Source organism: Acyrthosiphon pisum, chromosome X, assembly GCF_005508785.2.
Source record: "Acyrthosiphon pisum isolate AL4f chromosome X, pea_aphid_22Mar2018_4r6ur, whole genome shotgun sequence".
Classification (NCBI taxonomy): Eukaryota; Metazoa; Arthropoda; class Insecta; order Hemiptera; family Aphididae; genus Acyrthosiphon; species Acyrthosiphon pisum.
The window spans coordinates 97,190,892-97,206,304 of NC_042493.1; the positions used below are offsets into that span (position 1 = coordinate 97,190,892).

At 27.3% G+C, this 15,413-nt stretch overlaps 1 protein-coding gene across 1 annotated transcript; it reads left to right on the forward strand.

The window, feature by feature from the left end:
• The first annotated feature begins 2,727 nt into the window (after positions 1 to 2,727).
• LOC100168010 (DET1 homolog) lies at positions 2,728 to 6,465 on the forward strand. The gene is made up of 5 exons (XM_001946460.4): positions 2,728 to 3,870; positions 3,931 to 4,083; positions 5,753 to 5,886; positions 5,949 to 6,131; positions 6,208 to 6,465. The coding sequence occupies exons 1-5, from the start codon at positions 2,929 to 2,931 to the stop codon at positions 6,386 to 6,388; spliced, it is 1,593 nt and encodes a 530-aa protein (XP_001946495.2). The 5' UTR covers positions 2,728 to 2,928; the 3' UTR covers positions 6,389 to 6,465.
• The last annotated feature ends 8,948 nt before the right edge of the window (positions 6,466 to 15,413 follow it).

Genomic DNA, 15,413 nt, shown 5'->3' on the forward strand with positions numbered 1-15,413 from the left:
ACAAAAAAAACTTATGTATAACATACATAATACACACTAGATATTACATACATGTAGATAATGTTTGTACACATACAAATAATAACAATATAGTAATATATCTAACATAATAATATTTAAAATTACTTTAGGTGATAATGATTTAGCTGCCATTAAATTATTACCTTACCTATTTAATCCAGTTAAGATTAAAATACCAAAGAAAACCACTGGGAACAATATTACAAAATATTCAATGCGGAGGCCAACAAAATTAGAACAAGCCTGTACAGTTATAGTTCACATAACTGTAAGTTTCAATTTATTGAACAATAACTAATATATAATTAAGCATTTAAAAAAAAAAACAAATATAAAGCATTTAAATACATAAGTAACTATAATGATTGTTTATATTAAACTTGTAATAGAATATCAATGATGTCAAAACAACGCTTGGAGAAAAAGTGATTACAGGGTTTATTTTAATTGTGTGCTTACAGCTACTAGTTACTATACAGTTATTAATGGCTTATATTTCAAGAATGAATTCAAAAATAAATGTGTTTTTGAGGCGATTGAAGTTTTTCTTTTTTCTACTTCATTATCTTTTCTGGTATGACTGGTAGGAAAGTGAATTTAGTTGGTTCATTGAGGGAGGGTCATAAGTAAAATATTCAAATAATATACTAAAGCGTAAAAAAACAAAAAAAATTAAGGGAAAACTGAGGTTTTTACGTATAACCAGTTTTCGACAAATTAGATTTTAATTTTTAGTAACGCCTAATCCTTAAAGATATAACCATTGGGCATTGACACAATATGCCGTTTTCACTGAATGTTTATATTATCATTTTCTATACACTATACAATTTTCAAAAACATTTAACTCTTTTTGAGCGATTTTAAGATGGATATATTCGATTTTTATTAGTTTTTTTTGAAAAATGTTTGCCCTTTCAAAAAACTTGAAAATTAAATGCAAGGTTGGTTTCTCATTAGTTGTTGGTGGAAATTAAAAAAAAGAGTTAATCGTAAATCCACAATATTTTTTTATGAATGTCTGAAGTAAGAATTTTTAAAAAATCATGAAAAATTGCAAATTATTTTAGTTAGAAATCCATACAAAAATGTATTTAAATAAATAAAAATTTGAAAATTGAATACAAAATTCCTCAATTAGATTCCTCCAAGTTTTCCTACATCAAACAATAAAAAAGTACCGAAAAGTCAAATTAATTAAGTTTTTTTTGTATAAATGTCAATAAAATGTTTATCGTTGGGGTTTTATGTTTTTTTCATAAGCATAAATGAAAGTCGAATGCCTGTATGCACAGTCAATCTACGAGACGCATAGTACTTTTGTATTTTTTATTTATGTGATTGATAACAATATCACGTTGCATAGTTCTTTTTATGGGAGGATTCGATTATTAAGGGATACATAAAGTTATGTGGTCAATTTCCACCACATAAACCCTATGTGATACATTTGTGTTCAGCTTATCGCAATGCTACAACAATTAAGTACCAACCACTTAACAATTTTCTATATTATTAAATTTGTCTTTACCAAGTATTTAAATTACCGTATGTCTAGCCGTTAGTGTGGATGATTTATATACCAAGAAGGTATCTTCGTAATGTCGATGACCCATTCGAATTATATAGCGATGACCAATTTTTTAAACGTCATCGTTTTCCAAAAAGAACTGAACCTACTTGAACATTTGTTGCAATATTAGTAAAAATTAATTACATGATTAAACGTGGATTACCTATTCCTACTGTTCTACAATTATTGACTACACTTCGTTTCTATGCTACGACGACTTTCCAGATAGTTTGCTTTAAAAAAAAACTGTATTAATATTTAACTGTATTTAAAAAAAAAAAAGTACCTACCTATCTACCGGTTGAACCCATAGACCTATTAACTAATGGACAGCGCATTCCACTCCACCCTGCCTACAATGCCGGGCGATCATATAACCATATAACTGAGAGAGAAAAAACATTAAGTAGTGAAGGAGCACCGCATAAAGCCCGTATATCGGGCGTGTATACATTTTGCTACTTTGTTTCTTTTCTCACTCGACTATATCGTATCCTGACTTCTCTCTCTAAGCGCTGTCCATAGTTAATGGTTGAACCATTTAAGTGTCTCCACTCATTATTTTGAAAAACAAAAAATACACTTTGTTACTGTTATCATCAGTATAATGTTTTTACTGATACCACTGATGTGAACATACCGACATATTATTTAAAAACGATTTTTATTTTCATAAAACTTCCCATTACAATGAAACACAATAACACATGAATATTGGCTACGCAAGAATACAATATTCAGGCATCTCATAAGTTCCTTATGTAGGTATGACATGAATAATTATTGTTATGTAATACATGAGCTATTTGCCCATTATATCAGGACTATGCATAACCAAGACAGCGCTAGTATTGCCAAGGCACTATAGACTATGTTATGTTATGATATGATTATGTTATTTTGTAGAGCCCATAAGGACAAATACACCCCGTACACCGCCCAACCATAACATTTCGTTGTTAACCTCCCCACACCCTGCAACAATGTCGTGTCCGGTGGGCGTAATAAGCATTACTATCATATTTTAAAGCATTTGATGTTCATGATATTATCAATTAATTACTTATTACTTATTAGTTTACATTTTACCGACTCGTTGTTATTAATATAACATTTGGAGTTTGTGTTAATCTTTTCTTTATAATATTAATTTTATTGTAAGTACGAGTATTACTGTTTTGATTTAACAATATTTGGTATGGATCATTATAGCAAAAAGTGAATATTATACTGTTCATTAAGACGTGCACTTACCTACTAAAATTCATAATCAAAATTTATGTCTTAAGCTCAGTTCATCTAAATTAAATTAAATTAACCCAGGACACGAAATCATGAATCGAAAAAAAGTCACTCGTCATAATATACTTCAGGCTTTGTACGATCGGGAAATAAACGGCATTAAGACACGCATGAATTGTATCAAATCTACTTACCAAGTCATAAATCCCAATTGTACAATTTTAAACGTTGAGAAACCTCCTTGTTTTCTAAGAAGATTCACTCCTGATGGTCGCCACCTTTTAGCTTTTTCTCAAGACAAATTGTACATTGAGGTGTATGCTTATTTAGGATGTTCAATGGCGGCTAAGTTGCTAAAGAACTATGAAGAAAATTGTATTGGTCAAGACAACAATGATGATGTTGCTCGCAAGAGAATATTTGAAAGTCTTTTTCAACTGAAACATCGAATATTAGTAACAGTGGAAGGAGAACAATTTAAAAGAAAATTCTGTCTATTCACAGAAAATAGTTCCCATGTTGTTTTGGGTTCTGTAGGCCCTTATCGTCGTTCAATAAATATGAGTGAATATGATGATGTTTTCACTAGTAATGAAGCAATGACTCCTAATCGATTATTTCCCTTAGCAAATTATACTCTACATTTTATTAACATAAAAAAAGGGACTGTTAGTCAACACTTACACTTCAAGCACGATAAAATATATTTATCTCATAACAACGGTGTTTACCTGTTAAAAGATATACTTACAATTTTATCTGTTCAACATCAAACAATTCATGTTTACAAACTTATCCAAAACCGTTTCCATCTGTTAAGAAAAATTGGTCGATTTTGTTTTGAAAATGATCTTGCGGTCATTTCATCTGTGCACACAGATATAATTGCAGAAGATTATATACCTAGTAAAGAAACTATTACCAATGGATTAAAAAACAAGCTAATGATGTTTTTGTATAAAAGAGCTGAACGTAGATCAGAGATAGCTAGAACACAATACCCTCTGATGAGATTTTATGAATATTACGATGAAGTGAGTTAATTTTTTGCAACAAAAATAATATCAAAATCATTGATCATTATTGTTTTGTAGATTGTGACATTACGAATCTGGAAAATGGAGTTATTAGATGTAGACAATATGATCATCAGATATGCATCAAAAGACGTGGTCGCTGGTAAGATTCTGGAACCAAGTAGACAAGGATTATCATATTTTATGATTTACAATATGACTACAGCTACGGTAAATTTATAATTTAACAACGATAAGGTGTCAGGCAATTAAAATTCAAGTTATTATTGTTTTGATTTTAATTTCAAATATGGTATACTTAAGAGTAAAACATGATAATTTAATTTAGGGATAAAATCATGGACCTATAAACTAATGGACAGCGCATAGAGAGAAATTAACTGACGGGATTGTTGAGATAGAAAAGGGGGTTTTGGGTCGTTACAGTGAGCTAAAAAATAAAACCCAAAACATTATTTTTTCTCTCGTATCATTATGTGTTATTTTTTCTCTCTCAGTCATGTTGTGTGGATTAGCCAATGGTTGGGCGGTGTGGGAAGCGTTGTCCATTAGTTTATAGGTCCATGGATACAATATACTAATTTAATTATTTTATACACAATTTTAACTAATTAAATTTTTCAAAATATTTTATCAAAAAATATTATGCCTACTGTAGAATGTATTATAGGGGTTAAATGGCTTTAAAATTCTTACATGTAAACATATTTCAGGATACTTATACTGTAGTTAGGCCACGCTTTTCAATTTTACCCTTACTTGTGGTGACATAGGTATTTTAAATTTGAGTTTGGGCTTAATTTAAAGATTTTATATTAATAAAAATGATCATCACACATTTCTTCCTTGATTTTAACCAGCAAATCATAGCAATATAATATTACTCATTAGTATTATACAATAATATTCAAAATAAAAATGATATAATTTAATTCAATAGATCATCTAACTACGAGTGCAGTGAGATTCAAACAATGAAAAACCTTCTACAATGTCCCCAAATTTGGCACTAATCGCGGCTTATTGGATTAGGATCTAACTTTTATAAAAAAAGAAGACTAAATTATGAATAAAATTGTATCTAGGTTAGCATTAAATTGGATTAATTAAAAAAAAAACATGCAATTTCATCGCCTTCCGAGCCCTAATTACTATTATATTATATTTGTTCTGTAAAATACATTTCAGCCATTTACTTTTGGAAGTTCTAACCTTAAAAACTGTAATTCAATGGTTCATAAATTTCACCAAACATCATAAGGATCAGGGTGTTAAATATTTCATATACATATATGTCATTATAGTTTAATAATGATATTATAATAATCATAATTAAATAAAAAAACAAAAAATAATTATTGCATTTTTAACTGCAATAACAATTTCCTTTAAGAGGATGTCAGCGCACTATTTGTAAACTCTGGCCTACGTGCAACATAGATAAAACGCAGTTACGCAGATTCATTTTTTTCTATTTTTTTAAGTAGTCTTAGCGTAAAATCACCCATTAAAAAAAAAGATAGAAAATAATATTTTTATGGGAATGTCATATCGATTTGTCTAAACATTGCCTCAAAACAATTTACACATCATTTAAATGTACAATATTTTTTTTTTTTTTTTTGAAAGCCACATACAAAGTTAAATAACAATAAAATATAAAATCAATTCCCTCCAAAATATTATTTTCTATCTTTTTTGTGATGGGTGATTTTACTCTAAGATTACTTAAAAACATATATAAAATAATACTGCATTCATGCGTTTTGTCTATGCTGTGTGTGGGCCAGAGAGAGAAAATAAATAGTGCGCTGACATCCTCTTAAAGATTGTTTGAATTACCCAAGTAATGAAAATTTCTTTATGTTATTGTATCTAGGTTTTAAATGTTTTTAATAGTACATATAGTGATTTTATACGTGGATATGAATATTATTATAATAATTTTCGTAATCCCTATTTGAACCCAGATGGATTTATGCCGCGTTCACCATCAAATAATATATATTCACGGTATATTAATTTATTATTTAGCATTATGTTTACTTTATATTTACAAAAATGTTTCATTTTAGGGATTGGCTAAATGCTAGATTAAGTGGCATATTGGTAGCAAAAAACCAAAGGTTGCGAGTATTACCAATAGCAACACAATCAATTTCCTGCTCTCCATATTTGGATACGTCCCTTTATTGTTACAATAAAAATTGCGTGTCAACAACAGAAAGACCTCAATTAGTTGGCGAAAATCCAATAAGGTAAGGTTAAATCATTTTTTTCTCATAAGTTATATAAATTAAACTTCATATTATTATTTTTTTGTATGTTAAAAAGGTTCAATTCAAGGGAATCAGGAACGCCAAGCTTTGATCTGTATACTAGTGTATCAAAAAATAGACCAACGAGAAGAATGGTAGAATTTATATTCCATCCTACAGATCCTTTTGCTATTAGCGTACAGTTGGGAAATTTAGATGTTAATTTTCATATACGAAAGGTGTACTTGCCTGAGTAATGGGATTTGAAAATTTTAACTAATCAACAACACTTTGATTGTCGTTTGGATCGTGTAATATAACATTTTATAAGCAGTGCTCACAAAAGTAAATATGTGGAAAATCTGTAGACTTTGTATTTTGAATAATTTTATCAGTTATTTAACAATATAAATTATAATCTTAGAAAAATTATTTGAGATATGTATACATAATGTTACAAGTTATAATATTTTTTTACATTTTACATGAGATCATGATTTAAACTCAATTTTTACGAAATGTAATAGAGGTTCAGTATAAATAGAAAAAAAATAAATACAACTATGATAAACTTATTACATTATTTGAACAGATTAAATAATTACGCCTAACAGTACTGGTTGACTCCAACAACTCTTTTTCCAAAGCTATCTCTTTGCCAATCAATTGTCCTTCCCTATTTTGAAGGTCCTTAACAATTTCATCTCAAACCTCACTACTGCTCAGTGTTCGGAACGCTCACGAAAAAAAAATGAACTCGTTCACATTCACGTTCGTGTTTTTTTCAAACGGACGTGTTCAAGTTCACATTATTTTAATAAACGAACGCTTTCATTGGGACTATTTCATTTAATATTCTTTTTTTTGAATCGTTAGCCTGCAGTCAATATAGGAATTAAAAACCCATAAACATAAACAACTCAACCAAAATATAAAAATACAATTTAGACTTTAGAGCATATACAATTTATAAAGTTTGACACATTATTTGAGTTATATTTTGATAAGGATTCCCTAGTGATAAAATTAATTAATTTCTTTAAGAGTTGAAAAAATCTTTTCGATTGAAGATTTAAATTTAGGTTGAATTGAAAATTATAATTGTAATTCCTAATATATTCAATTGACACAATTCAAATATTGAAACAAAAACATTAAATAGGTATAATAGGTACATGATAAATAAATAATTCATATTTTAATTTGATACATTTTTAAAACTTTGTTGAATAAAAAAAAACAACTTGTATTCTTGTAAGGTATTATAATATCAAATAAAAATTTAAAAAAAAGCTGTAGGTAAATATCTATTTATCCAAATAAAAAAGAAAACTATTTGTACATTTTATTGAACTTCAAAACATCTTATTTCGTTTTAATAAAATTAAGTTTTCAAACATATCATCACCCAATCTATGACGTTTTGACGTCATTACATTCCCCCCAGTACTAAATAACCTTTCTGCAGGTGCACTAGAGGGTAAACCTATATTAAACTGAAAGAATTTTGACAGTACTTTAGGAAATGCAAATAAACTTTTTAAATCAATATTTTTGTTATTTAAGAAATTTAAAAGTTCTTGATCTGAGGTTATTGTTTTACTTTTATTGGAATAGCTTTTTGTTGGTAAACAAAAAAAATCTTTATTTAATCAGAATCAGAATCGCTAGCTGAATTACCATCAGATACTTCATTTTCAGAACACAAAAACTGAGTTTTTAAAAATAATTCAGCATTCAATTTTTCGTCACCTTCTAGCCAATTTAGTTTAAATCTTGGAATAAGACATGCAGCAATTACTAATTCTTTTTCCATCCATATGTGATCAAATTTATAATACCAGTAACATAGTAATTAGTAATATTAATTAAGAATAACCATTAATATATTAAATAATAATTTATTTTGTCGACAGAAGAGTTTGGTCAGGATCGATAACAATAATAACTTGAATTCATTACATAACTCGACTCAATAAATATATTTATTCATAAACAAATCAACAATATCACACTTCTTATTCTGCAATAACTTAAGTAGTCTGAAAGAATAATAATTATAAAGTATAAAGTATTTACACACAACTAAAAGCATGGTTTGCACATATTATGTAATCAACGGTGAGGTACATTAAGAACAAGTAACAACAACAATCGGCAAAAGTGAACTAACTAGTAACTGAGTATAAAAGTGGCAATAATAATAATAATGATAATGATGTCGGCTGGTGTCGTGCCCAGTCGACCGGACAACTGATGGCAGCGACCCTTGCGACTATGATGACTACAATTTAATTTTCTAATTTAATCTTACAAACCTTTTTTTTAATAATCTTAGAACAGCTTCTAATAGAAGTGTACAATAGGTCATAGGTAATAGCGTCATAGGTTTACATTGTCTATTTTAATTTTTTTTCTCTAAAGCATGTAAAGTCGGTAGCAGATATCCCATATACATGGCTTTTTCACCTAGTAAGAAATCTTAGGACTCTGCGACTGGTCCAAATATATCACAAAATGTATTTATGAATACAGCTTCCTCGTTTAATATTCTTGGTAATGTATTAAAATCTATGAAATGGGTTCAATTTTTCTAAGCAACCAGGTCCATTTATAATTATTTTTAATTGGATTAATGCAAATTAAGGTTATTAACAATTGTTTTATTTATTTATTAAAAGTATGCCCCGCATTAAAACTGTCCACCCAGAAATAAGTATATTTATTAATGATGACTGTAACAATTATTTTTATAGTCCATTTTATCTGATAAGTAATAAATTACTAGTGTAAAAAAAAGTGTAAAAAAATTACAACTTAATGCGTTAAATTACATTAATTGTATCTTGCTGAAATCTAGTAAAAGTAGAGTTTTAAACTTTTCTTCTCTTATATTCCTTGAAAAACTTATCAGGGACACATAATATAATAACATTACAATTTTATACTTTTATTGGTTTAATATAAGACAATAATAACAAACACTTAATTTATTAAAGCAATGGACAAATTGTCAGGTCAATATATTGTAAATAATATGATTTACCTATTGTAGTTGAGTTTTAGTTTTTCAAAATGAACAAATTGAATTACCTATGGATTACAGAATAGGTACCAATAGTACAAAAACTAAAATTTATTTACATAATTACTAATTCAATATTCATCTATTTTGAATGGCCAGAAAGAGAAAGGTAGATAACGTCCTTGAGTCTATCACAACTGTAATTTTTTATTGTAAATGATTGTTATTTGTCCTTTTTTTTCTTTGAAGTATTAATATTTAATGGGTTTTGTTCTTCTGTATTAAAAAATTCTTAACATTTTTATATTTATAATCCAAATAACTATTATACTGATTATACTTATATTTTAATAATACAAAGTACATTGAACATTTTTTTCAACCCAAAAGTGGCCAAATTGACTTACTCTATCCACTGTACTTGCACTGACACAGACAGTTCAATTATAAAATAATTTATTGACATATTAATAAGATTTTTACATTCTATATGATTAACAATAATTATTTCGCATATATATATATATACTTTAAGTGTTTAAGAGGATGTGGTAACTGCATAATATGTTGTGTTTTGTCTTACCAACGCATAATATACCAAAATGTATGTCCAGCCATTCCAATTTTCAGTGTTGGGTAGTAACATAACAAAAGTAACGCGTTAGTGTAACGGTGTTGTGTTGCTTTGCTTGTAACAGGTTACGTAATTTCATTATAATTATTTACCTGTAACTAAAATGTAAAGAAAATTACTTTTGATAAGTAATTTATATGGTTTTACAGTTTAGAATTATTTAGTACCAAACTATTGCAAATTAAAAATAAAAAAAATATACGTATAATGAGGTTATTACTGTGTTTGCCAATCTAATATGTATATATATTTAATTGTAACTCGCCACAATTCAGTTTTAAATGGATTTAACATTTGACATATCCAATTGCATCGTAAATCACGAGAACAGTTAATTAAATGTATTATTTAAATGATTCCTCTAAATAGGTACCTTCGCTGAACAATTCCTATGAATATCTAGGGTGGACTATTAGGTTTTATACTCTCCTATTAACTATACAGGTTTTATAAGGAACTTAGTGTTGTAAAAAAACTGTTCAATTTGAAAATCCTTATTAGTTATTACCATAATATTTAGAATTTACATTAAAAAATTGGTAATAACATTATTTTTCTGATAAACAAATAAAATCAAAATATTTTCATTGCATTTTTATAAATCGTTATCATTTGGCATTTATAAGAAACGGTTTATTTTTATAATTTTGTAAGTCCTTATTGTGTTTTAAATGTATTATAATTTTATTTTCACATACCTAAGTCCTAAGGTTTATGTTGCGAGTTTGTGACATAAATACATAATAAGTTTAACTATATTATAATGATAAATAGGTACAATTAATTAGTACTATTTTTAACAGTCATAAGTAATTACTATTGTTATGTAAACATGACGTATTAACTGTACATATTTTTCAAATTATACCTTTATATTATAGATAATATATATATATCTAGTTACATTATTGCTTCAAGAATGATAATTGCCAAGAAATTTAAAATACATTTTTTTTTTTTGTAATGAGAAAGTAATGAGTTACTTTTCTATTTGAAAAGTAAATTAATTTCATTACAATTTTATTTGAGTAATTTTATTTTAATGAGTAAAGTAACTTAATTTAATTTATCACTAACTAACAAGTAAAGTAACTTACCCAACACTCCCAATTTTTTATCGTTAGCTTAAATATTAGAGGAAATTGACCTATTATCAAACTTAAATGTAAGAACATTATCTGTGCTCTCTTATTGGTTTCTTACAATATTTTTTTTTTTAAGTAGATTGTGAGCATTTTCAATTAATAGGTATTAATATTTAACATACTCTTAACTCTTAAGTCATAACTCATTTAAAAATATAAAAAAATTGTACAAAAAAAAAACCAAATTTTCATTTACTGAAGTTTCATTTTTCACAATAATAATATACTGTGTCGTAATCAAAATAAAAATCCCCATTCCCCAGTCTACAATATTAGTTTATATTATTACACACAACCACATGAAAATGAGTGAGCAAATATTTTTTAAACGCTAATATTAGTGTAATTAACCCATAATTAATTATAAATATACCATAGGCAATATAAAATTGTTATTAAGCTTAAATAAAAATTAAATAATTACATTTTTTTCCAAAAAAAAAAAATTAGAAAAACAGTTGATTTTTTAAAGGTTTATTAATGTATTAGGAAACAATTAAATAATTTATTTTGAGGGGGCTAAGCCCCCATTTCTCCCCCTAATTGCGCTTATAGCACGCACGCACAACATGTGCGTGCTCTGCGTTTCGATCGCACATTAGTATGATATTATTATACTTAATTTATTAATTATTAGTATATTACTATATGATATATGAACGTATGCGTACACAAATAAAATTGTACGACGACTGCGACGCGCGTATATTATAGATTATTTATATTATATAATATTATGTAAAATAAAAACACCACTTTTTCCTGTACATCGATATACCTACGTTTTGAATTTATGATGGCTTGTATTCACTATAAATATTGATACGGCGGCAGCAGCGCTATAGTATTTTAATAAAATACATATATGAAGGTCTTTTTTTCTTTCTTTTTTCTCAGTATATCCTTACAACCGTCCGCCAGCATAGGCGTAACTAAGATTGAATAGTTACAGGGGCTAGAGTCCTACAAAACCAAGTGTAAAATAGCCAGGAGGAAAAGCCCCCTCACACCACCCATATAAGCATCACTGAAATTTAGTAGTTACAAAAACTCCACTAAAATCAAAATTTAATATAAACCATACAATCAAAGTGTAAACTCATCATTAAAAACAAAATGTAAAGAATAGGTACATTTTATAATTTATTGTATACGCCAATATGTTGATACTTTTATTTCTATATTATTTATTATAGCCAGATCACTAAATCTACCTTGAGTCATAGTTGATCTAATGTAGGTTTTTATTCTTCTCATACATAAAAACGATCGCTTGCACGTCACGAACGGATAACTTATGGTTATAGAGAATGCAATCTTTTATACAGTGGACTCCCGGTAACTCGAACCTTGATAACTCGAAATTTTCGACATCTCGAACAAATTAAATTCCCCTTCAAATAACAATAATACATTGAGATATTGATAACTCGAAATTTTTAGTAATCAAATTTTTTTTTTCCCTTGAGCTTCGAGTTATCGAGAGTTGACTGTAATACATAAAAAACTGTGTTGGTAACAATAATGTTAGTCGATGGCCAAGATAAACTGGATGGGTTAAATAACCATTAAAAATTATAATAATAGTTACAGCTCACTATAGGTACTTTTAGTAATATCTTAAATCAAAACTTATTTTCATGTTGCTGGATTCCTGAAAAACTGTCAATACTAAAATACCTAGAAAAATAATTTTGAAATGTATTTGTTAATTATCATCGATAACAGATTACCTAATAATATTTTACAAACATTAAATTTACCGAGTACACTATAATGGTCTCTTTCATAAGAATAAAACCCCTACATTATTTAATATAATTCATAGACTATAATATAATTAAAATCAACAAAACAATCATTCATGAAGAAAAACCATAATTGACTATCCAAAAAAAAACATTATGAATAATTATTTGGGATTTAAGAAAATATAAATAGTATTCTTATGGTATTTAGAGTACTTAATATATTTTTTTAATTTTGTGTTAAACAATTTTTTAAATGTTATAATTGCCGAAAAATAAAAATAGTTTGAATAGTACTGATTAAACTATTTTTTCCAATTATTATTGTAGTTGTCAATTTCAAAATAAATAATTTATATTCACATGATAATGAGTATATTCATATCTTTAAATAATGATTAATTGAAACAGAAATTAATTTATAAAATGCATATGGTACGATTGATTATAGTCGAATTCAAATTTAATTATAAAATGATAGTTCACTTATTGTGAAAGAAGTTTACAAGAGTGGAATGACAAATAAAATGAAATAATAATATAAAAAATGTTGATGGCGACACATAAACAACAAGTTTAAAAACCAAAAGAATCTTACATCCGTCACCACAGTTTCATTCTATGATGTGGGCTAATTTTACTTAAGCTGTAGTAAACAACAAACTTGTTTTACTTTTTTTTACAAACTTGTTTTGTTTTTGGATAACGATGTATTAACATGAAAAATACTTTTAATCCTCCAGATTCTTAAAAGCTTGCTGGATATCATCATAATATAACTGATCAAAGTCAGCACGGATTTTAGCTTTGCCGTCCTTAACTGGTTCCTATTATAGGAACCTAACATATAGGTACATAATATATTAGATACAGCTATATAATGTAATATTCACCGATACAATACATACAAACATGTTCCTGTATAGTGTATAATATATTATTTATATGAAAAACAATGTGAAAAAAACAAAAAGGAGTATCTCACTGCGTGCAGATACATCAATCATGTATATGGCTTGTAAATGTAATACATTCATCGCTACGCTTAGAATCTAAAAAAGCATAATTCGTTGCTATGGTAACCTAAATATATTAATCATCGGTTGTCAATGGTAACCTAGAGACGTTTTAAGATTAATATGCTAAATGTTAATCACTAATGTATATTAATATTTTATGGTATATTATTAAATATTAGTATATAGGTAACATATTTTTCCTTTTTTCTGAAAAAAATAGTAGGAAGTGTTATAAAAAAAAAGTTAAGAGGTATTCTGTTAAATTATTTTTTAGTTTTTATGTACCTTATTTAAATTTCTGATTTTTGAGGATTATCATATTAGTTTGTATACTAATTTCCAAAACTGTGTAGAAAGTTAACTACTTACTTTAATTATGTAATTTAATTATTTACTCTTTTAGGTAAAAAATAAATATTTTAAGTACCTAAATATAAAATACCTACTTATTTCTTTTCTTTTTTTTCTCAGAAAGTTCATACATATAAGTATGCAGATTTCCGTGCTGATACAGATGCAGAAAAAAAACAAATTGTTTACAAAATGATGAGGATACAGTTACAAAAAATCTACTGATAAATGATAAATCGAGCAATCTCATACAGACTATATTAAACAGAATAGGTACTGGAAATTAAATAATCACACAAAAACAACTGAACTCAGCAATAATTAAATTTGTTGTTCAAGATACACAGCCAATTAATATTGTTGACAAGTCAGTATTTTTGAATTTATTATTATTATTATTATTATTAATTAGGTTGGGTCTTCCAAAAACATTAATTGTTATGTTTTCAAAAACATTAAAAACACGATTAAACTTCACAGCTAATATTACTAAAACACTGTCAAATATTGAATATATATCAAGCATTGCTTGTGATAAAAGGTCGACATACTTTTGATGTAATACCCGAAGAAATATATAATATAAACATCAAGTACAAAATTCAAAATAAAGTAACCAGTACTACAACTGATAATGGTAGCAATTTTGTAAAAGTAGTTAAGGTTTTTGGAATTGATATAAATGATGAGGAAAACTTATTCGATGAAGATCGAAAATAGAGCTAATTTATTTAAATGGTATAATTGAAAATGCTGAAATTGGAACAGAAATTGACTATATAAATGAAGATAGTTTGTCCGCTCACAAACGATGTGTGAGTCATACTTTGAACTTGGTCGCAACTAATGATGTTGAAAAATGGTTCAATGATATTGAATTTTTTAACAGTTTTTTTCAGTATATTTTCAGTAAACAGTGTATCTATGGCGTGTACATAATATAATTGATTATATATTAATTTAAAAATTAAAATTCTTGAAAAATCATTACATTTTGTTTAAAATCTTCCTATCTACCTATTATTATTTTTTGTTTGAAGTGGATTTATAAAATATCCATCTTGTTACTGTAATTGTATTTATATAGGAAGCGACGTAGCTAAAGAGCAGACCGAATCCATTCCCTGCAACGTCACTTCGATGACATTCTTCGACAGGATCTTGGACCCAAACAAAGGCATCGTCAGCTACAGCGGCTCTGGCGACGACGATAATAACGCGATACGCCAGTGTATGGAAGTGTTCAAAGATGGCATGTACATTTAAAATAAGCTGAAAATGGTATAATTCGTATAAGGATCTTAATTCTTAATTGCGAACACTGTAACACATAACACACAGAGATTGATATAGTCTATTA